This window comes from Eublepharis macularius, chromosome 8 (genome assembly GCF_028583425.1).
Source record: "Eublepharis macularius isolate TG4126 chromosome 8, MPM_Emac_v1.0, whole genome shotgun sequence".
NCBI lineage: Eukaryota > Metazoa > Chordata > Lepidosauria > Squamata > Eublepharidae > Eublepharis > Eublepharis macularius.
The window spans coordinates 94859296-94884810 of NC_072797.1; the positions used below are offsets into that span (position 1 = coordinate 94859296).

The window sequence follows — 25515 nt, forward strand, 5'->3', positions numbered from 1 at the left end:
AAGCTTTCTGCTATACTAACCATTGTGGGGTAGATGGTTTGTTGAAGCTGTTGAATGAGAAGAAAGGGAGGGTGAGGTGGTAGAGGGGGTGGAGAGGGAGAAAATGTGTCATGCTCAATCTATCCCAAAAGGGAACTGTTTCACTTCACACTTGCACCAGAAACAAACCAATTTCCCCCCTTGCGTAGAATCCACAGACTGACTTTGAAATCAGCCTTTTACTTCCACCAACCAGAACAATTTCCAGCAAGCAAATGAAAATCTTTTCTTTACTGCTTCTTCATACTTAAGAGTTTTTAAAAGTGACAGGAGCAAACAGCTATATTCCTATGCATCATAAATGTCTCCTTTAAAGCCTTTTCCCTGCCTGTTTTCTCAATTTCAACTCTACTCCTTGTGTGAAACTTATTCCTCAGTAAAATTCATTACCTAAATAGGTATATGTAATTAGTTTTTACTTTGTCTCTGGATTGAAACCAAACACAAGAGTGATTTTATTTACAATTGTATAATCTGAACAAAGCTATTCTAAAGCTTTAGAAAGAACAGTCAATGCCTGCTTTCTGTTCAACCTAAAATTAACCTTTTAGTCAGGCAAGGTGTGTCAGACCAAAATTTCAACATTAACCCTTATTTGATTTCCATGCAAACTAAACATAACCTAGAAGTTACAGTAGGTTTACCAAGCCAAAGCTTCAAAATAAGGAATACTCCTTAGACTTTAGTAAGACACCATTCTTTAAATAAAAAGTATGAACAATTCAGTTCTCCTCTCACTGTCAACTTTGGTGAGGAAGTGTTAATTTGCCACACACACACACACACACACACACACGATAGAACACCAAACTCATGCAAGGTTCTAGACGATAATCAGGGTCCTCAGGACAGGTCTTCAAAGAAAGAAATATGCCATCTCTACAGAAAAGTTAAGACACTTCTCACCTGAACCAACCGCTAGCTCAAACCCAGATTTTACCCATACCTTGAGCAGGCCAGAAGAGCCCCCTCACCACTCTTCCCATAATTCAGCTAGTGAACCATTCCAAATGTTACAAGGGATAAGACAGTGAGATATGAGTTCCCTTTATTTACAGGGTTATTTTTAATTATCTCCCTTTGTGAAGTTACAGAATGCCAGGACAAAGCTCAGTTTATACGATCATTCGTTTTCTGATTTAAGGAGGCCTGCTTTGTCAAAGATCTGCAAATGCCCATATTGCCCAGACCCCTTAGCTGCACCACACATTGATACAAGTATCTGAGGCTCTCCTGCAGTCTGCCCCCTCTTCTTCAATGGATAGGAGTCCCTCTGACCACCCTCCTGCCTGCCACATGGAAAGTACCACAGCTTGAGAGGAAATATTGGGCAATGTCAGGAGCAGCACAGGATGTAAGAAGGGTTGTATGGTCCAACAAGCCCTTGATGGAGTCTCGCTCAAATTCCTCTGGAAAATTCAGATTACTTCAGGATTAGAGACAGGCCAAGTGTGAGTGTACATTACCATAACCAGCAATTACTGATTTTTAAAAAAATTACTTGAATACAGTCATTCCTGTTCCCCAACACTTTTGTATAGTGGTACAAATTATGCAAATGATATCAAGTCAGAATTACCCAGCAACAGGATATGGCATCACACATTGTCAGAGTTTCAAGAATTCTACATGCTTATCCATCGTGCTACTTTATAGATAGAAAAATCATATTCAGTTGATCAGTGAATGAACACTTTGAGGCTCTTCCTGCTGTTATTTCTAAGCAAAAGACATACATACTGTCATAAAAAATCATTATCATGAAAAATCATTATCTTTCAAGAAGGCAGGTGAATATTTTTGAGGCAGCTATTTACAAGTTAATTTTCTGCAATAAAATACAGTGATCAAGATTTTGATATGGATATCTGAGCCTATTCACAAACACAAAGTACATGCATGTAAAATGTGCCACCTTTCCCTTCAAAATCCTGGAAACCAGGAGCCCAGCCCAGTCCCTCCATGATCAGTGATTCAGAGTATTTTAGACATTTTACATTTTAAGGGGCTATAGCAATAAAGGGGGGGGGCAGGACTTGAAAAGAAACCCTGAGCCTTCACAGTGATTTCACTGCCCTTTCCCACCCGCAATATCTCATATATGACAGCAAACTTAAATCTCCTCCCAACATATCTAAAAAGGATCAAATTAAAAGCGCAATGTGCTTAAACACCATGGACGAATTAGCTTCTAATGTTCTCTTGTTAGAGTCAGCACATTCAGAAGCCTATTTTCCTGGAAAGGATTCAGGTTTCTACTGGATACAGTCCAAGCAGTGCCATGCCAGAGTAATCTAGCACTTTCCCCCCTTACAGACCCTGAAAGCTCATTGCCATTATCCAAATGGCCCTAACATCCTCCTCCAACCCCGAGACATTTCTAATGTTAACTGAGAAATTAATCTCTCACAAACCTCACTTTATATTTCAGCTCACAAGCATACTCTGTATACTTCCTTTCCAAACTGCTCAGAAATAGAGACAAGAGCCAATTAAAAATATTCTCATTACTATTGCTATTGAAATCGCATTGCATTTTAAAAAAGAACTACCAAGCAAGGAAATAGAATGGGAGGAGAAAATAAGCAAAAACCTTATATAGGGAGAAATTAGAGTGAAAAATACATACCGCTCTACTAAACATACCTAATAATGAAACAAAACCCATTTCTCTTACTCTAATCACACATTTCCCTTAACTCTTCCCTGAAAAGTCCAGGGGCAACATTGGACATTGGGAATATGAGCCATTTGGCGAACTCTGGTCAATAAATGGGATCTAATAAATAATAGCTTTAAAAACTTCCTCACTATTCCCAAGTAGAAGGGCTACTTTAGGAACTAGGAACATTCATCCAGCCTCTTCCCCTTACGTGATGTCTCTCAAGAATCGTCTTCTTCATCAGGTGAACTGATTAAAATCCAGCCCTGGGAAGATTCCTTCCCTCTGGTCTGCCTTGACTGGTTTAAAGGGACTGGCCTTATTCTTCCTTGCTTGACTCAACCAGCCCATCTTTCTGTACACTAAGCTGCCACTTTCCTTAACTGGCTTAAGGTTCTTTTGCTGTGGAAGTACAAGCAGCCACTGTTAATCAAAGCCAAGAGGAAACATTTTATCTTGCTGCCTCACAGGGGCTTAACTGCTGCTCACTGTATTCCTTACTTCGGTAACTTTGCTATGTCACAAATTGGAAAGTTCCACAGCCAAAAGGTAGGTGGAAATGGGGTCCTCTTCTGCTCTTATGAGATCATTTCCTTAAAAAGCCCAGACATAAAGGCTCACAGTCGGACCCATCTCAGGGGAAAACATGGTTTACATATCTCTGGACTACCTTTTAAGCATAGTAGAAAGTCTGTATCTGTTACTAACTTGCCGTAGAAATGTGGATAGCAGCTTAGAATTTTCTACATGAAGATGAGGGCTGGGACCTGGATTGGAACTAACTAGCCAGCTAAATGGGGCTCTGTAGGTGTCTCTGATGACCCGCCCAGCATTGCAAGCAATTACCAGCACAGCGCCAGCTCAAATCTCAGCTCTTGCCAGAGGCATGAACTTGGCATGAGCCAGAGTTCTTGGTCTTGGCACTTAGCCTGGGGCTCGTGCTTGGTAACCCCTGGGGACAACGATAGAAGACCGCCACACTGCAACTGGAGTTGGAGGGTGGGCATTAGCAACAGACAGACCACTATGTCTCCCCATGACCCAACAGTGGCAGCTGGCTGATGCTGGTGGGATTCTGTAGTGTGTGTCTGGGTGAATGTGCATCGGGGGAGGGGGAAGCAGTGATACAATTAAGGCACTGATGGGCAAAAGGAGGTACGGTGGTGAAAAGACAATGGGCCAGGTGAGGAGAAGGAGAGATCGTCAGGTTACAATGATTCCTCTTTCCGTTCCTTCTCCCAACACGGTGACCCTGGTTATCTTGATGATGACCTGAAAGAGTTGCTGCTGAATGCCAGGTGGGTTCAAACAAACATCCCTCATTCAAGATGATCTGCCCCTGGACACTGATGGATCTGGATTGTTTCCTGATATCTCTTGGGAATTTTCTCGTTAGCAAAGTTGGTGCTCCTGGTTAATTTGGTAGATCTGGACTTCTCTGTGGTGCTTGATACCATCCACTTTCTGAAGAGATTGATTGTGTTGGGAGTGGGGAGTACCATGCTTTGGTAGTTCCACTCTTGACTGGCTGATTCCAGAAGGTGGTGCTGGAGGATTGCTGCTTGGCCCCATGGCATTTATACTATGGGTCGCACAGGGTTCCATCCTGTCCCCCATGCTGTTTAATATCTACATGATACCACTGGAAAATATCATTAGGTGATAAGGAGTAAGGGGCTACCACAATATGTAAATGACAAGCAGTTCAGATGCCTGAAGAGTTTAATGATATGGATGAGGGGCAATAAACTGAAGCTAAATACAGAGAAAACTGAGGTGCTGCTGGTCAATGACAAAGCTACTCAAGGACAAGGGTGTCAACCTGCCTGGAGAGGGTTACACTCCCCCTGGGAGGTCCAGGGGGTACTACTGAATCCTGGCCTACAGTTGGAGGGCAATATCTCCTTCTTGGTGGCATGTAGCACCTTTTATCAGCTTTGGCTCATTCATCAGATATAGCTGTTCCTCAAAAAAGCATGATCTGGACACAGTAGACCATGTTCTGATTACATCCAGACTAAATTACTGTAATGCATTTTACGTGTGGCTGTCTTTGAAAACAGTCCAGAAACTTCAGCTCGTCCAAAATGCAGGCTATTTCAGGGGATAGTCAGAGGGATCATATTACCCTAGTATTAAAAATCGCCACTGGATGCCCATTTGTTTCTGGGCCCAATTCAAAGTGCTCATTCTTACCTATAAAGCCCTACATGGCTTGGGGCCAGGGTACTTGAAGGACAACATCCTTTCATATTGTCCAGCGCATCAGTTGAGCTGGTGCCCATCAGAGAGCTGGTGTTGCATAGTGGTTAAATAATCAAGCTACAATGCAGCAATTCGCTGGTTCAAATCTCACTACTGCCATGAACTCACCAGGTTGCCTTGGGTAAGCTCTATGCTGGAAGAAAACGCTGAAAACTATAAAGTGAATGAGAGCCACACAGAGCATGTTAAAGACAAAGCAGCCGAGGGAATAGATATAAACACCTGTGTGTTTTTACATCTAACTACAAAAACTATTGAATACATCTGCAAGCAGTTACAAGTGCTGCATTATAAAATGGACAAGATAAGTAAGATGATAATGAATACAGAGGGGAGTGGGAGAGAAACAAACAGGAAACATGGATTAAGGCATGTAACGCCACCTCAGACTGCAACCTCTATGGAAGGCAGGAAGACATGCAAAGATCCAAAGGATCCACTTGTGTGGTCGCTAGTAACAGCAGAGAGGACTACAAACTAGTGCTACCACCATCTACGGTCAGTTTGATTGTTTGCAAATACAATGGACGTATGCCTTTCTGGAACTCGAAAACAGTGGCCAAAAAACATTTAAAAGCTCTAGTGGGAGATCAGGTGAGAGTGGTGGATCTAAAATAGTTAGATATTCTGGGTGGTGTGAATCAAGTATTAAGAGTTTTATCATCTTTTAATAGCCCAGAAATACCATCAATTCTAATACAAAACAAAGAACATTTAATGACAAAGGGAATTTTCCCTGCTCGTGTTTTTATGAACACACTATTGGCTCCCTTACTCCCAAAGCAGGAAGGAGCAGATGAAGGGAAATGTCTCAGGCAACATAGGAGAGTGAATAAATTCCCAAGGGAAGAAGCAACCAGCGCCAGTATCAGCTACAAGGAACATGGATGTGGGTCTGTACATGTAAATAGTCAAGTCCCATCTCTATCAGATATGCTGTTGGATAAAGGAGACATGGAGGAAAATATCCATGGAATGTTTACATTACCTGATCAGGAACAGCAGTGAATCGTAAACAGGTTAGAGACCCTGATGACTAAATTGATCAAAAGCAGGTCTGAGAGGCTGTTACATCCATCTACTCTAAATGTTTTGCTTGAGGAAGGATCTGGAGGGACTCATACCATATCCATTGGTTCTTTGCCCATTCAAAATCCTCCTTGTGGAAGGGAAGAGGTGATGGGAAATCAGGCAAACTCTTATTAACAATGATGATGTTAAGTTCGTGGAGGGTCGCTGTTACAACAGAGAACATGAGGTGGTATCCAAACCTACTCATAAGTCTACAAGGAATGGCAGTGTTCTCTTTGATACAAACAAATCCCTGGAACAACTAATAGAGTCAGATTGACTGACAGGGGACTTTCCATCCTCAAACATCAAGATCCTGTCATGGAACATTGCCAGATGAAAGAACAAGTGCCTTGACCTGGAATTTAGACGGTTTCTCAGGGGATTTGATATATTATTATTACAGGAAACTTGGGCTCATTATGAGATTAATTTAGAGGGCTACATAACATTCTCCATTTTACCCTACATTTCAAATTTGAATGGATGATATTAAGTGGTTTTAACATTACTATGTTCATGCAGTTCCGATTTAGAGGTGGTACCTCTTAAGGATTGTGGCTATTTGGCTCAAGCTGTCCTACTGAAACGATTGGAAAAGAATTTATAATAATTAATGTATACATTCCTCCCTGTACTGATAAGCAAATTTAGACTGATTATTGGGACACTATCTTAGAGTTTCTTGAGGATCTTGAACAGAAATTTCCAGCCTTGGATATGATAATAGCTGGTGATTTAAATGCCAGAGTGGGTAAGAACGGATTAGATTTGGCAAAGAGTTTAGGATTAGACCCTGATGAGGAGGCTCTCCCTACCTGTATGTCTATCTGCAGACACTCTAAGGATACTCACATTAATGATGCTGGAATCCATTTAGCACATTTGTGTATTCGGTTCAATTTGGTAATATTGAATGGTTCTGTCACAACTTTCAGGGGGAATTTACCTTTACCGCTAGACAAGGGTACAGTGTGGTAGACTATATGCTGATTCCCCCTGTCTCTTATGGGACAGGTGAGTTCATTCAAAATCAGGAAGCGCTGTATGAAGCTTCTACAAGAAATAAAAAGAGACCTAGAGAGATGGAAAGGATTACAACTCTCACTGATGGGAAGGACTGCAACTATTAAAATGAACATACTGCCACGTATAATATTCCTTTGCCAAACTATTCTGATAAATATTAACATGTCATTCTTCAAAGAATTAAATAAAAATATAAGCAAATTTATTTGTTAAGGAAAGAAACCAAGAATTAAGCTAAAAACACTTCAAGGTCTAAAAGAGAACGCAGGCCTCGCTTTACCTGACTGGAGAACCTATCATCAAGCGTGCTGCCTGGTTTGGATGAGAGAGTGGATTTTATTGGAAAATCCAAGACTTTTAGCATGCGTTTATATGGTATGGAAAAGTAACAGGACACAAATATTTTAAAAACCACCTGATAAGAAAATCTCTTATAACGACATGGGAAAGAATTGTACCGTGAATGTACGAGGAAATCCCACAATGGGTTTCCCCACTAGAAGCATTTACACAGCCAAATGTATTCTCTATGGATGAAGTTATTAGGTATAAAGAACTTTTAGATGATAAAGGAGTATTAAAAACAAAAGAGGATCTACTAAACCAGGGTATTAATTTAGATTGGTAGTCAAGAGCACAAATTGAATCTAGATATAATAAAGACAAGAAATTGGGTGGCTTTTATCTAGAACAAAAAGATTTTGAAAAATTATTATGCGCCTCAGATGAAAAATTGATCAAGAAAATGTACCTCTTTTTAATGCAAATGAAAAGGAATGAGGGGGTAGAAAAATGTAAAACTTTATGGGTACAGAATTTAGGAAATAACATTGACTCAGCACAATGGAGCAAAATATGAAAAGTGAATGTAAAAATAACTAAATCTGTTGCATTTAAAGAGAATTTACACAAGATGTTTTACAGGTGGTATCTAACACTGGATAGATTGGCCAAAATATATAAAAATGTGTCAAAAAATGTTGGAAATGTGGGAGACATACAGGAATATTTTTTCATATGTGGCGGTCCTGTAAAGAGGTGTATAAGTATTGGATAATGGTACATGCCTTGATACAAACTGTGTTACAAATTTCAATTGCTCTTAAACCAGAGTTTTTTTTGTTAAATTGTATCCCAGACATAAACAAAGAACAGATGCATCTCACTATTCATGTAGTAACTGCAGCTAGAATTCTACTTGCGTCCTACTGGAAATGACAAGCAATATCTAATCAGGAGGAACTAGTAGAGAACATAATGGAAACCGCAGAAATGGACAAATTAACTTCCATATTGAATGGACAAGTAGAAGACTTTTTTACACCCTGGAAGCCCTTTTACGAATAGGTAAATAATAAATGTACAGAATAGAATCCAACAAGATGGCAAGAATGTATGAAATATCAGAACTTACAGTCATAATTGTATTGAGATAAATTAGAAGACTTGGATAACTATAATGTTTATATAAGCAAGCCTACTGAAATTGTACTGAAAACTTTTTTGCTCCTTTTATCTTTTATCCCTTTTTTTTTTTCTTTTCTCTTTGGAAAAATAATTTTAAAATATATTTTTAAAAAAGAGATTCAGATCCCCCTCATCATTAGGAAATAGTGCCTTAAATTCATGATTCCAGAGAGGTAGCCATGTTAGTTACTACCTGGTGAACTGACTCATACAAGCTTACACTGGAATAAATTTTATTAGAATTTAAGGTAAAAAAAATCGGGAAAGTGATCATTTTCCCTTGATACTGGTTTTTGGCTGGGTTTTCTCCCTTGGGAGTCTGGACACTCATGGGGCCAATTATGGGAATGAGGAAAATAGGATTCCTAGAATTTACTGGTTGCATAAAGCAGCTTGTAAGGCTGTAAAATTTCTCAACTCAAATATTCTAGCAGAATCTATGGCACTGTCAAGGAAGTCATCCCATACCCCAGAGTTAATTCATTTATCTGATAGAATAATGAATCAGCTTGGGGTACAATCAGCACAACAGCAAGTTCATAAAGAGTTACACCAGGGCGGTTTGATAATGAATGTTAAAAAGGAAAGCTCAGGTGCGTGCCTTCTATAAGCAGTATAGAGACTCGAACTTATAAAGACCGCCATTGATATACTTTGACCTAAAGTAACAATTAAATCAAACCCTTAGAAACAAACAGAGATTTTATACAAAAACGTTGGGGTCTCCTTCAGGCCATAATAAATAATGATACAAAGAAATTCTGGACTTTGGTCTCAGATTCTTTGGATAAGAAGGTGCCCTTAAACAGTCCTATTACTGCAAACAAGTGGTATAATTACTTCTTTTCAATCTTCTATGATAGTGAAGTTAGCCTATTAGAGGAAACCCATCTCAATCTGTCTCTGTCCTGAATGCCAGGCTGAGGAAGTGGAATCCCTTATCGAGCACCTTAAGCACAGGAAGACCCCAGGGCCTGATGCAATCCCTTCTGAATTGTTTAAGACATTTTCAGAGTGGTGGGATCCCTTTCTGGCCACTCTGTTTACTGAAATAGACAAGACAGGGCTAATGCCCAATGCCTGGATGAATGCAATATTGGTGCCAATATTTTTAAAAGGGAACTGTCAACACCCAAGTAACTATAGACTCATTAGTCGCCTATCTATAGCAGGGAAAATATATGAAGGACACCTAGCGAATAAACTTAGTGCCTGGGTGTCAAAGCAGTAAATTTTGGGACCAGAACAAGCAGAATTCTGTCATGGAAAATCTACCTTGGACCATTGTGTAGCACTAAGCCATCTTGTGAATAAATATAAGAAAGTGAAGGGCTCCAAATTGTTTGTGGCCTTTCTAGATCTTAAGGGAGCTTTTGATTTCATTTCCAGAGAATTACTCTGGAAGAAGCTTGTAAGTGCTGGGATAGATAAGAGATTGTTATTTTTGATTAAAAAGTTACATCAAAACTTGTCAGGTTAGAAGGAGATCTAACCCCCCAAATTCCAATAAATACTGGGATGAAACAAGGTTGTATTTTAGCCCCACTATTATTCAACCTCTTTATAAATGAGCTGGCTCCCTTTTTGGAGAATATAGATGGTCACAGTCCTAGACTTGGGGCAATCCATGTTCCACTGCTCTTATATGTAGATGATGCAATTTTACTTTCCTCTCGCAAATTAGTATGAAATTACTATTATCATGCTTCTATGATTAATGTGAAACAAACACATTGACCCTGAATTTCAAGAAATTGAAAATTATGATTTTCGCTAAAGTGTGGAAACCCTTAAAATGGAATATAAGAGGTAATGGGATTGAACAGGTCAAAAGTTTTCGGTACTTAGGTATCCCTTTCAATTATACAGCTAGCTGGGTTCCTCATAGAAGGGAACTGATAAAACTGTGAACTGCAATGTACCTGCGCTCACTCGCTTCTATTTTACTAAGGGTAACCAGTATGTGCCCGCAGTCATTAGAGTACTCAATCACAAAATTAGTGCAGGACTGTTTTATGGAGTACCTATATGGATTATGGCTTTCAATAAGGAAGTGGAAAGAATACAATCTAACTTTCTACAGATGTGTATGTCTTACGCGGCCATCTGCCTTGAAACCAATCAAAGACTCCTTGAGACTAAAGCATGGATCAATACTATCAAATTTTGGTTACACCTGCATTTTAAGAATAATGAGGATAGACTCATCTTTCATATGCTGATGGAGTCCCAGTCATCTATGTGGTTAAACAACATAGAAGAGAAAATTAACTCAATAAGAATTAATATTGAAGATTTATTTTCCTTTACAGAAATATCAGCTTATGTACTGATTAGAAAAAAACTTCTTGACATCGAGATTCAGAATCTTAGGGAGTCTTGCAAAAGGTAGATGCTCACCCCTGGGTTTGGTGCTTTTACCCCATGGGTATAAGGCAGAGTATCTCACCTGTTTAATGACCTCACATTATCACAGAGCTTATTTGTTAGCTCGGTTTAATGTGTACTCTCCGTGAAATTTAATGGGAGATGATTTCACAAATCGCCATATGCTAACAGGTTATGCACCTGTGTTCAGTGAGACATAGAAATCCTCAAATATGTTTTCCTGTACTGTACTTATTATTGTGATATACGCCCCATACTTACTGATCCCTAGCTGAAAGAGCAAATAAGGAAATCTGATGAATGTAAAATCATTTTCCTACTGGCTACTCAGAACCAAAAGGTGATCGAAACTGTAGCTAAATTTTTGTATGTTGTGTCTATGAGGCGAGTTATGTATCTGTAGACCGAACTGTGTTTGTGTGGAGTGTTTTTGTCATTAAAATGTGATGCCAATAAAGGTTGCTGCTGCTGCTGCTGGGTAAGCTACTCCCCGTCAGATCCAGTTCCCCATCTGTATTGTGGGGATTATAACTGGAGATGGGCACAATCCGCATTACGATAGAAAAAAAACCCCATGATAATGGCAATCACGTGATCGGGACTCGGCGGATCGTGCTCTGGCACAGCCAACGATCCAGCAGTCGGAAGGGGGGCCAGATCGGGGCAATCGTGCTCGGATCGGGAAGCCAGACACTCAGGCACCAGCAATCTATTCCCCTGGCAACGGAGCCAGGGGAATGCTTGAGCAGTGTTTGCCCTCCTTCTGTCGCCCTGGAAACCCGAATGGAAGCCCAGCTTTCCTTGATCAGCAGGGCTTCCTTCCAACCACGGAGCAGCAAAGCAGTCACCAGCTGGGAGAAGACACCCAAGGGAGGGAGGGGGAAGGGGGTGTTCTGTAGCCATGGGCACTCCAATCTCATCCCTGCAAACCCTGATAGGCAGCTCTGATGGCCAAACACAGACAGCCAAACACAAACACAGATGCCGCCGGCATCAGCCACCGTTCCTGTATCGCTGGGAACAGTGGGGTGCCCCTCCGCTTTTGCCTCCATGATCCACGATCCACAGATCGGAAACGGGAGATGATCATTAATCGATGTGGATCATTAATTCGGGATCGTCGCCGACGCCGATCCACGATCAGCTTGATCGGTATTTTTTTTTATCGTACCCACCTCTAAATATAACACTTGACTTTGTTCAGCTCTGAGTGGCCACTAATAGGGCTGTACAGTCTAGGAACCATGAAAAAACCCCATATTTATGTCGATCCAGCTAAACCCATATTTCCTGAATCAAATCAGAGAATCCCAGCTCCAACACGGGAACTCAGATCAAGACCCCCAGATAAATCTGGGTTTATCTTGGAAACACGGTTTCAGCCTCTTGGCTGGCTATTTCTCTGACTTCTGCATTTTTTTCCAAGAGGGGAGGGAGAGGGATTGAGTGGCCAATCCATGCAGGAGTGCTCCTTGTCTGGCCAATGGATTCTCTGAGAAGAAGAGAGCCTTTTTCAAACAGAGTGTAAGGGAGTTAAAAAAAGCAGGCTTGGCTCAGAACAACAGGTGATCCCAATTTGGGGGTGGGGGAGATCCATGAAAACAGCATCAAGATAACCTCGATTTTTGGGTGGGAGGATGTACACCCTTAGGCACTAATCTGCCCAAAAGAGTGGTATTCAAATTAACTGTACACAAATGAAACTATTATCAGTTAAGATATACCTCAGAAGCCCTGCTCTCTGTGCCCCTGCCATCAGAAATAGGCAGGTGGCAATCAGAGATGGTTTTTTCAGTAGTGTAATCTCACTTGTGGAATGTCCTTCTCCTGTGAGGTTCACCAGGCACCGACATTGCTTTCTGTTGGGCAGGCCAAAATGTCTCTGTTCGTTTAGACTTTTAATGATGCAGATGATTTTTTAACCATTATTTTAGTCTAGAAACTGTGGTTTTAAGCTGTCTGTGTTCTGTTTTTATGATCTATGTTTTTATGCCCTGCTGGAGATACTAAAATTAGTATCTTTTAATATTTTGCTTTTATTGTTTTTATTTTGTAAAACACCTCAGGGAGGTTCCTAGAGAGAGAGCATAACAGTTTTAAATAAATAAATGTCACTGTATATAGAGCAGGGGTCTTCTACCTTTCTTACCCTGTGGCCACCTCTGGAATTGTGACACATGATGGTGGGTGCAACTACAACATGGTTGCCACAGGGGGTGGGGCCAATCACAAAATGTCAGAGGTTATGCATAACTAGGAAATCTTCAACATTTCAGGCAGAAGCACCATTTAACAAAATGACTTAAAATGAACATATTGTTTTAAAGTTTGGGGTTTTTTGCAAACACACAACTTACTTACATTCAGTCATGCTGTGAAGATATTTGTGCTTTGGTAGCAGCTGTGGCCAAAGCAATGTTTTTAAAAAATCTCCACAATCATATCTCCAACAAGCCCTGCTGTTCAAAAGCACCATCTGGCCCCACCCTCTTTCTCAACACACTTGGTAGGCACCCGGAAAGCTGTTGGTGGGCACCACAGTGCTCACAGTCACCCAAGTTTAGAACATAGCAAAAGAAATTCTCCACCCGTTAGCCACCACCCTAAGATTAACAATGCAAAAGCAGAGGCAGGAAAAAAATGCTCACAACGTGTGCTAAGATATAGCAAGAATAATTAAAGACCATTTTGATGGGGCACGAACTACTACATCAAGTGAAATCCTAATTTAATTTAAACTCTCTGAAATGGATCATCTATCTATCAACAGAGTGCAGATGATTTGAGCCAAGCCATCTTGCACGTCTGATACACAAATAAATGCAGTGATTAAATAAGATGTAGCATCTCATCTCTTGATACTCCTGTAACGTGCAGACAAAGCCAACGTGAAACAAACACACCATGGAGCCAGCCTGTTCTTCCGCCTTTCTACCATAACAATTTGTGTACAGTATACAGCAGGTGGCCAATTTGTTTTACAGCCTTTAAGCTCCAAGTACAGCTTAATATAGGCAAAGCCTTTGATCAAATAATAAAAAGCCAGAAAAATAAGTGATGATTGCTACACAGAGGTCACAGTCTATTACTAATTTATACAGCACGCCACCCTGACTCTCAGAGGTTGGCAGCTCCAAACACGGCATACATTCGGTGGAAATTACTTTACTAAACAAACTGAAATGGTAACCATCCATAATTTACAGAGAAAACGCTTCTCTCCCCTCCATGGGCATTAAATCAGAATGTTCAGAATCGATGGGGACAGCCAAGTCCTCTCCCCTTGTACGGATTCAGAAGCAGATACCTGCAGCTGGCATAAATCAAGGTACGTCATCTGAGATCAGTGGAGCTGCGCCAAATTATGCCAGGCAAAAGCATAGCCCTTATTTCATAACCTTTGTTTCAGATCAAGGACCCAAAGAGTAAACTCATTTGAAAGGCAAAATGCAGCCCCCTTTGCACACAATTCCTCCCTGTGTTAAGCACCAGTGCAAAGATGCATTAGCATTTAGCAGCATGAGCCACGGACCAGTGGCACCATGGGGATAATAGCATGCACTGATGCTAAATTTTTATTTGAACTTGTATATACTTATCTATACCACATGACTCTCCAGAGAATTCACAACACCTTCCAAACTCCCAAATATTTCAGGATGTATTTTGTTAAGTGAAATGGTTCTTATGACTGGTACATCTTGTTACGACAGCTTTGGCCAATAGGCTCCAAAATGATAACATCAGGCATTTCAGTCTCAACATATAATCGAAAATTTGACAACCATTTATGAGGGGAATTTAAAGTATGCAAATTATAGGATACTCTAAAGGAGCCTTTCCCCCCAAAGCTTCTTGCTTGCTTTTAACAAATTATTTTATTTTTTTCAAAGCAAATATTATAAACGTCATCAGAAAAATGCTTAAAAATTAACGAGCACTGCATGCAAGCAGTACACATGTATGTATATATATTATACACACATATCTATGCATGTGAGAGAGACAGAGAGAAAAGTACAGGCAAAAATCATTTAAATCATTTTTTTAGTAATACAAGTAATATTTAAATAGATTTAATAGTACTGCTCCAAACCAGTGAATTATGAGTTTAAAACCTATTAAAATGTAATGTTTTTTTTTCCTGAGCTGAGGGGAGAGAGATTTAAATCCACTGAATTTTAATATTTCAGCTTGAGCTGCAGGAGGTAGAGAAAGTCCAAATGAACTATTCCATCAGCACCATTCAAGCATGAACATTTTAATCAGTTTTACTTCCTTGGAGTTCTCTAACACAGTTTACGCTGTCATTCTGAAAGCACTTAACACAGAGAGTGTGAAAAACCACCAAGGCTTGTTATTGCCTTCACAATTGATAGCAAATAATTTTGCAGGCTTCCTATCATTAAAGTGTCACTGCTAAAAATTGAGGTTCAGCACTTCTTGTGCTAAATTGTATTTTTTTGGAACATCACTGCATACCTGGTTCTTACATTTTTGCTACATTTCTCTCCACGATAAACAGACACACAAGTGCTATCCATTTGTATGCAGCAACATAAACACTGGTATGCAGTAGTATTGTGTGGGATGCATACACAAAACACGTCCATTTACATATATATTTAAAAATGCATGATAATAAAAGCCAAAAATTTGGGCAAGGGGATGAATTAACAATTCTTCATTCTGTTTATATAATAGTACATTTTCCTTTGTAAAAGTACCATAAGGAACAGCCCATGTCATCGTGCTGTCTCAAATGAGACTGGGAAAGGGTCATCAAAAACCAATCAGCATATTCTGGATACATAATAATTAATTATTGGGATGTATTAACAAGATGCAGAATTTTTACCTCTTCTTCATCTCTATTTGAAAGATCTATGTTCTCATAAATTCCAGTATATGAATAAACTTATAGAAGTAAATGTTTTTGCTTACAAGCTGAAAGTTAACCTCACATTAATTAACTATAGCAATTAATAAACTGTACTTTCTGCTGATTAAAGTGGCTGGGATCCAAAGAGCTAATGTCAATGCACCTGTAGGAGTAAATATACCCACAGACACTCTGGACTTACTCCCTCTGAACAACAGCTCCTCACGGTAGGTCACAAATTACCTTGGAGACTCCCCTCACTTTCAAAAACAGTTTGCTAATGTGATGCAGAAAGTGCATATTTAAGAAATACAAATTCAAAAGTTCCCTGAGTGCAGAACAAACTTTTGCGGCTCCTTAAATCCAGCCAATATGGACAAATGGAACCTCTGTTATCTTCCATTTTTGCCTCTAACCATCCTCTCTACAGTCTTCACTATTTGCCTAAAACTTACCCTTCCCATTTTCTGTATTTTAAAAAGGCAAAGTACTCGTATATCTAAATGCATTACATTTTAGGGTAAGTTACCTTTTTAATCCATTTCGATATACATTTTTTAAAATGATAATTAATTGTGTTTCATTTCTACTCCAATATGGAAAAAAAATCCAGACGCACAACTTGATTGAACCCCAGGTATCTCTTCAATAAATACGCACACTTTAGGAGCACAGCTAACGCTTGAATGAATATACAAAGGATTCCTAATCTTCTTTCAGTTATCCAGCTCTCCTTATTTGCTCGTACTTATTTGAGTACAAGCCATCCAACACAGTACCCTTTAAATCTCAGTGATTTAAGCAGAGATAAATTTGTGCTCAAAAATTCTCCCAGTAAAATTAATGCCACCTAAAAATACTTACCCTTGGGGGAAATCATGCTTTTATTCTGTACATAAAACACTTATCATTAATGTAACTTTACACTAATGATTAATTATTTCAGATAAAACACAGAGTTCAGGGTCCCATTCTAAAATGTCATGAATAATACCGGCTCTAAAGATTGGATAGGGCTGGATGTTCCTCACTGTTCTGCAAGATGGCATGCAGAAGCATCTCTCTGTTAAACTCGGAAATGCAAAAAGGGAATTGTATCGGTGCAGCATTCTTCTAAGACAGCATCTCATGTAATCAAGAGGGTTATATCTAAGACCGCTACCGTGGCATATCTTGCACTTGAGACACGCATCTCTAAAATGAAAAAGGTTGTAATTCTAAATGAATGTGACCCACTGCCAATCCTAAGAAACTTCCCTAGATTAATCTGTAATCAGGAATGACAATTATTTTTCTTTGCAGGTCTCTGCAGAAAAAGTAGAAAAAATTAACAATGTTTCTTTTCCCACTCTTCCACTCATACACACAGTATCACTGGCAGAAACCTCATGAATGTACAGGATACAATTTTGTCGGCTGGACTCATTCAGATGCAGTAGCCCAGAAAGATTTGCACCCCCGATTACATTCAGACATGGTGATAACTAGACTTTTATCCAACTCCTAGGTTAATTGTGATGTCTGAATGCAAACAGTCTGAGTTTTTTTATTAGCACCAAACTAACTGGGATTTCAAATAATATTTTGCAGCGGGCTGTTAACCATCATTTAGACTAATTGTGGTTGGTTGTGGATTCTGAATTCAAAACCCACAATTTGTAAAGTAGTGCAATCCGTCATCACTGCCTAGCCACAAAGAATGGATGTGGACTCTCCTTGTTTGAAGGTAGCCAGAAGGCTTTGGCACAATTTGACATTTGTTACTTATGTCTGACAGACTAATCAGAAACGAACCACTGCTTATTGTGACTTCTGAATGCAACCCTAGTCAAAGAAAAGAAGGGGAGACACGGCTGTTTCTTAAATAAAGTCTTCTCAGCCACCTCCAGCACATTAGATTGTGTGTCCTCCTCATTCAATTACCTGTTCTCAATCCCCATATTATAGATGAAAAGAATTGAAATTATTTGATTTTCTCTGGGTGCCTAAAATACTAATCTACTGCCTCCAATCACTAGGTCCACTAGTAATAAGCCTCACAATTACATATCTAACACTTCCAGCCAAGTCATACTATCTACCCTAGAAACAACCAAGCCACTTTGCCTATTATAGTTTTGTACACACAGAAGAACCACAGGCCAAAAGAGAAGCTGGATACAAAAAAGAAGGGTATAAAGCAACCAATTCACACATTATGGAGTTTATAGGTTAGGTGCAGCTCGCACTCTAAAAATCACACACGAGCAGCAGATTCTTCTCAATTCCTGCATGTGCACTAGGGGACATTATTTGGCCTGTCAGGGAAATCCATGTGTGCAGATAGATTACCCCAACAGGCCAAATAGTGCAGCCCAGGTTCACTACAGGTCAGATAAATGCATGGAAAGGGGCGGGGGTGCACCACAGCAACAATTAAAATGGGCTGCATACACAGAAATTAAGGAGAATCCGCAACTCATTTGGGGAACCCAAATCCAACCTGTGTACTCTTATGATATGTGCTGAGACAGCCAGCAAGACCTAGCCTTTTTCTTTCATGGTTCTGCCCTCTAGTGGCTAGGAAAAGATGAAGCTACCTTATATTGAATCAGACCATTGGTCCACTACAGTTAGTATCGTCTACTCAGACTGGTAAGGGCTGTCCGAGGTCTCAGGCAGAGGTCTTTAAAATCACACGCTGCCAGATTCTTTAACTGGAGGTGCTGGGGAGTGAACCATGGACTTTCTGCATGCCAAGAAGTTGGTTTGCCTCTGAACCACAGCTGAATCCCATCCATGCCTCCTAACAACTGAAATTATCATACAATTTCTGTTCTCTTACAATCAGGTATGGTAGGCAGAAGGGGTTCATTTCAGCATAGACCAGAAGACTGGTCAGCTTCAACTTTCAGGGCTAAAGCAAACCCCAACCCATTCCTTTGTGTCTCAAATAACCCCCCCCCCCCCCAAAAGGAGAGGGGACATAGATTCTGATCTTTCCCAGTGGTCAACCAGAAAACTGAACAATGTTCAGACTTTTTTTCTTTCCCGCTTTTGGGCTAGGAAAAATATTCATACCAGTCGGTGTGGCCCATTCTGCCCAAAGGGACTACATAAGAAATTGCTTAGGTTTCTAGCCCCAAGTAAAACTCTTCCATATTACATTAAGTGCACAGAAGAGAGTTTAAAAAGTAGTATAATCCATTTCTGATTTCAGACTAACACTGGTTATTATTTCAAGAAAATGCCCACGTTTTCCCTAGGGCATAATTCAGAATAAGGTACTCTCAACTAGCTGGTGTTGGTCTATTTTTTATTGACCGTGCTTTGATGGTGCTGATGGTGCTGTTTTTTAATGCTGATTTAAAGTCTTGATTTTTTTAATGCTGTGTTTTTAATTAATTTTATGAGTTGAGCAGGTCCTTGGAGAGACAACATATAAGTTTTCTATTTAGAAATAGAGGAAGAAATATCTTTTATCCAGTTAGCCACAATTAATTTTTTTTTAACCCAAATTTGTAAAGTACAGCAGATTTATGCACCTGAGACATGAAACAATACGATTAAGTGAAGAGGTCCCTCTAAAAATGGTTTAAACAATTTGGAAGAGGGAACATTAAATGATGCAATATGGATAGTTTAAGAACTCGGGGAGGGATATACAGCTACAAATTGTAGGTCTGAATTTATTTTAATATCAAATGGTTTCTATTACAGTTATAATAGTGAAGCATTTCTCAGCCTATCCTTTCCCACTCCCACTTCCTCCTACTTTTTTTTCTCAAAAACTATTTTTAAAAAAAAATGGATAATATTTAACTCATGTCAATCTGTTGGTAATTTTCAATGAAACATGACCTGTGAAAGAAGTCATTATAAGTGTTTCATTCCATTAAACACAACTAGTTTACTGTCAGAACAACCCATCTTTCCATGTTTCAAGTTCACTTCAGCATTCTGCATTTAAATAGCATGGATCACTGGTTTCGTTCATTTACCAATGAAGGCAGAATATTGCAAAGTTAACAAGGTGTTTCATCAGATTTCATGAAATTTTTGCAAGGTATGAAGGATCTACAATGTATTTTGTATACATATGTTTGAAGAAGGGAGACACATAATAGAATCTCTTTTGATCAATATTCCATCACTCTTATTTATTGTTTATCCTCTGTATATATTTCACTCCAAGAACCTTTATCTATTAATTCCTGATTTCTTGCATCTCTTCAATGTCTCCAGGATATTTACATAAATATAGTAACAGGAGGGTGTGAGGGATGTAGGTGTGTAAATGAAGTAGTAGTAGGAGTGTGTGTGTGCATGTGCATATAAAATGAAAAAAAATGGTTGGGAAGAGGTGGTGATGGAAGTTATGTTCTGAACTTCAAATTTAGTGACAATGGTCACTCAAGCGGAGGATAAATCTGTCATGTTATTTTATTTAATATTTTAGCCACTTTTCTCATAGTTCAGGGTGACTTAAATATTCAGATTTTAAAATACAAAATAGAATAAAATTTCATATCCCTTTCTTAATAAAAATATACACTTTTGTGTAATGTTATTTTGACATTTCTGTACAAGTATATTTCTGAATATAACTATATTCCTTTAAACTAGTTTAAATACTCACTGTGGAGTATTAAAGTTAGTTTAAAGGAGCTCAAATATATCAAAAACGTTTATATAAACTTCTACACTCCGTAAGTATTATATAAAGAAAGAAATTTAGCTGAAAGAATAGTTAAGGAAGTCTTAACTTCCAAATCAGCAGCAAACACTTCTAATTGCTGTAATTTGATGGTTCTAGATACATTTTAACCTAAAATTTCTCATAATAATTTAACAAACCCTACATATCCTTATATGTTTTTGATTAAAACCATGTTCACTGTCAACTAAAATATACACACATACTAAAAAGCCAGAGTAATGGATAAGTTTAAGTGACATGAAAAGAAAAACAGGCATTTGAAATTTATTTCATCTGAAGAATATTTAGATAGCAGTATTTTTATTAGGTAATGAAAACGAACTGGGAAATTATTCATCTTCTAGTTTCCCCATTGGAGCGTAAAAGACATACAACAAATGTTATTCATGATTGTGCACAACCCACTCTGTCTGATTCATCCCCTTCTTTCTAGGGGGCACTTCAGAGGAAATAAAGGTTACTCTTTCCCATTTATATTTTTTAATTGACTGCTGGTATTTTCTATGGTCAGAGGATAGGAAAGAGAGCTCAAAATAGCCCATTGAAGAAGAAAAAAAACAAGTTACAATCAGACCACTGATCTACGCTGCTGTCAGCAATGATCAGAGTGCCCCTATTTCCTTGTTAAAAGACAGAAGCATAAATGAAGGAATATCTTCACTACAGATTGATTATTCGGCAACCCTTATCCACATCTTCACTCAGCAATTTGAATTTTAATGAAAGCAAATGGAATAATTAGCATTTCAAAGTGTGTTTGATACACTGAATTTTTAAGAGAGACTTTTATGTATATTCTATACACAAAAGGGGGAAAGCATTTGGAAGTGGGCAGAAAAAGGGATGGTGCATAGTAAGGTCTTCATTAGAATAGCTCAAACAACTGCTTGCGCTAACTGAATAATTACAAATGTGAATCATGGGCTATTAGCAATTTTCTCACCTTTATTTTATATGATTCTGAACACCCAACTGTTTTATCAGCCTTTAGAAGTGAGTCATAAAAGTAAAAAAAAAAAAGACGGCTATTAAATCTTCCAGGACTTCGGTGCTATGTTTATTATGTATTGCCTCTAATGTCTGATATGTAGAAAATATATATTTTAGTCAATGAAGAAAATATTAGCATTTGCTAGTAAAATTAGCATGACTTGCTATGAAACACTTTCCCTTATGAATGCCAGATCCTGAGTTCTTAAAACAATTAAAGGTTGATTGAATATTGAAGATATATGGACGCTGTGAATCATACCAACCAATACCTCAATAGCAATAACATTTAAGTAGGAATAAAACTTCTTTTCCCAAATAGACAACAGCAGATACGGGCTGATATCCAAAACAACATCCTACACTTAAGTACAAAGTATTTTAATACATATTCAAGGTGTGTACTGAAGTTTCCCTTTGACCAGCCCCTTCAACCACATCAAATGCCATTCTAGAGGGTCTCCCAAACTCTAGGACTTGCTTTTAGAGCACACAGCAATCTGAATCATGAAGGCCTAGAATGACAAGGTAAACTATCAGACCACAACTATGTGTGTGTTTAAATTCCTTCTCTATAGTTAAGCTCAATGGGCAAGTTTGGGTTAGCCACTCTCTTTATCTCACATATTTATTGCAAGAAAAAGTGTGGGAGAGAGGGAATAAATATGTATGGCACTTCTGAGTTCTTCAAGGAAAGGTGAATAAAAATGTATTTAAAAAACAAATAGTGAGAAATGATGGGAAAATCTTGATGCATGTGGGAACTATGGATTGGAGCTTCAGAAGAATGTAATAATTTTATGGCAACACATTTGTAAAGAAGTCAAAAAGGTAAGCTGGACTGCAAGGGAAGACTATCAAGGATTTAAGCTAATTTGAGGAACAGATAAATTACCCCCAAGTTTTATTACTTCTAAATATAATCAGGAGTAGTAGAAAAATTTCATGCAGCATTATGGCAACTAAGGCCAGGATAACTCATTAACATGCATACAAGGTATTCATATAGGGCTCCTGCAGCATGTCGATCTCTTGCTTATAAGGTCCATTTTATTTTTTCTTATATGGGGATTCTTAAAATGTGCACAGAGAAATGGACAAAGAATAAATAGTGAGAAAAGATAGGTGCCTGCCCAGCCATCTTTGAGAGCTTCAACCGGCACACCAGGATTTGGAGATCACATGGTCATTCAGACCATGGTCATATATCTAAAGAAGGGAGCCTTGGAATACCTACACCCTGAAAATCTTGTTGGTCTCTAAGATGCCACTGGACTCAAATCCTGTTCTTGTACTGTAGAACAGCATGGCTACCTACCTGAAACTATCAGCTAGTGCATGTGCATGTTCTTGGGCAGATCCTACTTTTGATCTCTTCTGTCACTCACAGAAGACAGCTACTACCATGGGCAATGTGCACAGAAAACACCCAGGATTTAATAGGCACTGATGACTGCTGACAGTTTATTGCGTTCATATTTATAAGAATTTATATTGACATTTTATCGTTAACCACTTCAGGAGCTTTGGTTGAGAGGTGGCTATAATTTTGAGAAATAAACTCGAAGCAGCCAAAAAGATGCTGCTAGCCCTGCATCTCCTACATTGTCTTACTTGGTCTTGTCATAAAAAAAATTCCATATCCTCAAATTGTGGAAGTGACTAAAACTGTGACTGATAAAATCTCAGCTCACCCATTACATTGTTCATGTAATTAGATAAGAGCCATGAAAATACAGCGTAGCAAGGAATGGAGTGCTAAAGATGTATATGTTCTACCACTACCATCTGCTTTTTGAATTTCTTCTCATTTAAAGAACGTCCGGGGGGGGGGGGGGGAGAGTGAGAAGTAGCCACATGGTCGATGAAGAGCCTGTGCATCAATTGTCATTAGGAAGCTTCAACAGCCCAGTATGCACAATAGGGCAGGCTACAAAAAAGGGCCACCTTGACCAGTTTACGGTAGCACAGATTACTCAGAATCGCTTAGGTCCACTGGTGCCAAAGTGTTTTTGACTAGCTAAGGAAACTAAACAAAAACAAAAGGCCAAAGTTTAAAAAAAATAATAAAAGAAAGCCAACTAATTTTTTTAAAAAGAGACTATGAAAGCTAAAATGGAAAGACCACATACCCCAATGATTGCGTTCAGTTCTGCCATGGTCACTTGCTTGGCACGTTCCACAGCCTGCACCACTTGTTGCTGGTGCTATAAATGAAGATCAGAGACAGAATAAAATTATTTGCTTTCTAATGAATTAAGCACAGAATTTCCTATTGGTTTTTCGCCTTTAAAAAAACTTTAAAACCCCTTCAGGTGGCATGCAGGTTTGAAATAAAGAAGTAGTTACCTAGAAATCTGCTTTGATCCATGTTCCCACAGGAACAGAAATCCAGCCCAAGCTATGCCAGAGCAGTTTTGACTCCACAGGGCATTCTTGTGGTGTCAAAGATCTTTTTCAAGGTTTCAACTACCAGAATATTCTAAACAACATGACATAGCCAGGCACCCCCACTACTTCCTCACTAAAAAGCAAATGTTAGTTCCCATTTTCAGTTGACATGGTTGCTTACTTTGATGTAAATATCCCTAGCTTTTGTATTTTTTAAACATGCTATTAAAGAGATTCAGCCAAGCTGAAGCAGCTTAATGCATGGAAAGCAGAGACAGGAGAGCAAGGCAGAGTGGCTTACACATTGGCAGCACATGTATAGATAAAAGAGCCAAAGACAAGATTGCTAATTCAGGATTCCTGTCACCTGGTTACAGAATAAGAAGTTCAGCTATAGGAAGATGTAGGAAAAGTTCTGGACCCAATTAAATCAAAACGTGAATGAGTTTGTTCGACCTGCTTAACTGGAAGCTCTGCTGAAAAATTTTCATTGTAACTGTCAGATAATGTATAGTTTAGAGGTGGCCTTCTCATTCCTCATATTTAAGCCTACAAAACTCAAGAGTGTCACAGATGGGATCTCTGCACATAGAGATTCTCTTAGGAGTATACTGAAGATCTGGCTGTTTTAGAAAAAAAGAGAACCCACTAGAGACTCCAGGTTCTTGTCTGCTCCTATCAGATAACAAAAATCTGGCCTGGCAACTGGCCAAGGAAGTTTATCTGCCCTCCTCTGATGTGTTATCTGTGGGACCGTGCTACTGCCTCTTCACATGTCCCAGCCCAGCTCTCTCGGCCCCACTGCAGAGACTTTCAAGTGTTCACTGTTCACCCAAGAAGAAAGAAAGGTCAGTTAGCAGCAAAAGCAGGGGGGCCTGCCTGACCACTAAGGGGGTGTGTTCATTTACTAACTCATCAAAACATGTTGGGGGGATCCCAATTCCTTATAATGAAAATAAACAGGAAAATTAATTACACTAGTTAACAGTCATAAGGTAATTCTAGAACCTGATTGTCTACTTTAGAGGGTTCAGGTACTTTACAGAATGACAAAGTCAGGAGATAATGAAACTGACAGGAGCCTTTTAGATTTTAGAACAGAACAGACTGATGTTATTAGATCTTTGGTTCCACGGCGTTTCCATCAATCATCAGTAGCTTGGGAAGGATTTTCTTGCACTCGTATAAGTAGTTTGCGTGACCTGTTCTATTTTCTGGTGTTTGCAATTCTTTTTCCTTTACTCGTAGATTAATGCTAAGTTAAGTTTTCCCAGAGGTAGGCACACGAGGGCCCAGAGACAACAGTTTTGTTTGCACTCCAGAATGCCAGGCGGACTGAAAAGGTACAGAGTAAATACTTTGCTCCCCCTTCCACCACCACCACCACCCAGATGCCAGACAACACTGGAGGCTGAGGGGGCAAACAAACAGACAACATCCCTGGATGCCTTCTCAACAGTGTGCACACCCATACAGAGAAGGACAGAATAATAAATCACTGAAGGGAAAAGGAATGGAAGAAAACCTCAGCTGGCCACGTTACAATGCAGATGGAGGACTTAAATTCAACAACTCTTCAATCCTCATTCTCTGTGTCAGGATCTCTGTGCCACACTGTCTATTGCCCTCAAC

General features: G+C 39.2%; 1 protein-coding gene across 3 annotated transcripts in view; it reads right to left on the reverse strand.

The window, feature by feature from the left end:
* LOC129334349 (transducin-like enhancer protein 4) overlaps positions 1-25515 on the reverse strand; it is a 163601-nt gene that overhangs the window by 66360 nt on the left and 71726 nt on the right. For 2 of the 3 annotated variants that reach the window (XM_054986407.1, XM_054986406.1), the window contains exon 6: positions 23625-23699. The exons of the other annotated variant lie outside the window; for it this stretch is intronic. In XM_054986407.1, coding sequence (XP_054842382.1) covers positions 23625-23699 — 75 coding nt within the window. The remainder of the gene's footprint in view (positions 1-23624; positions 23700-25515) is intronic. 3 annotated transcript variants of the gene reach the window in all.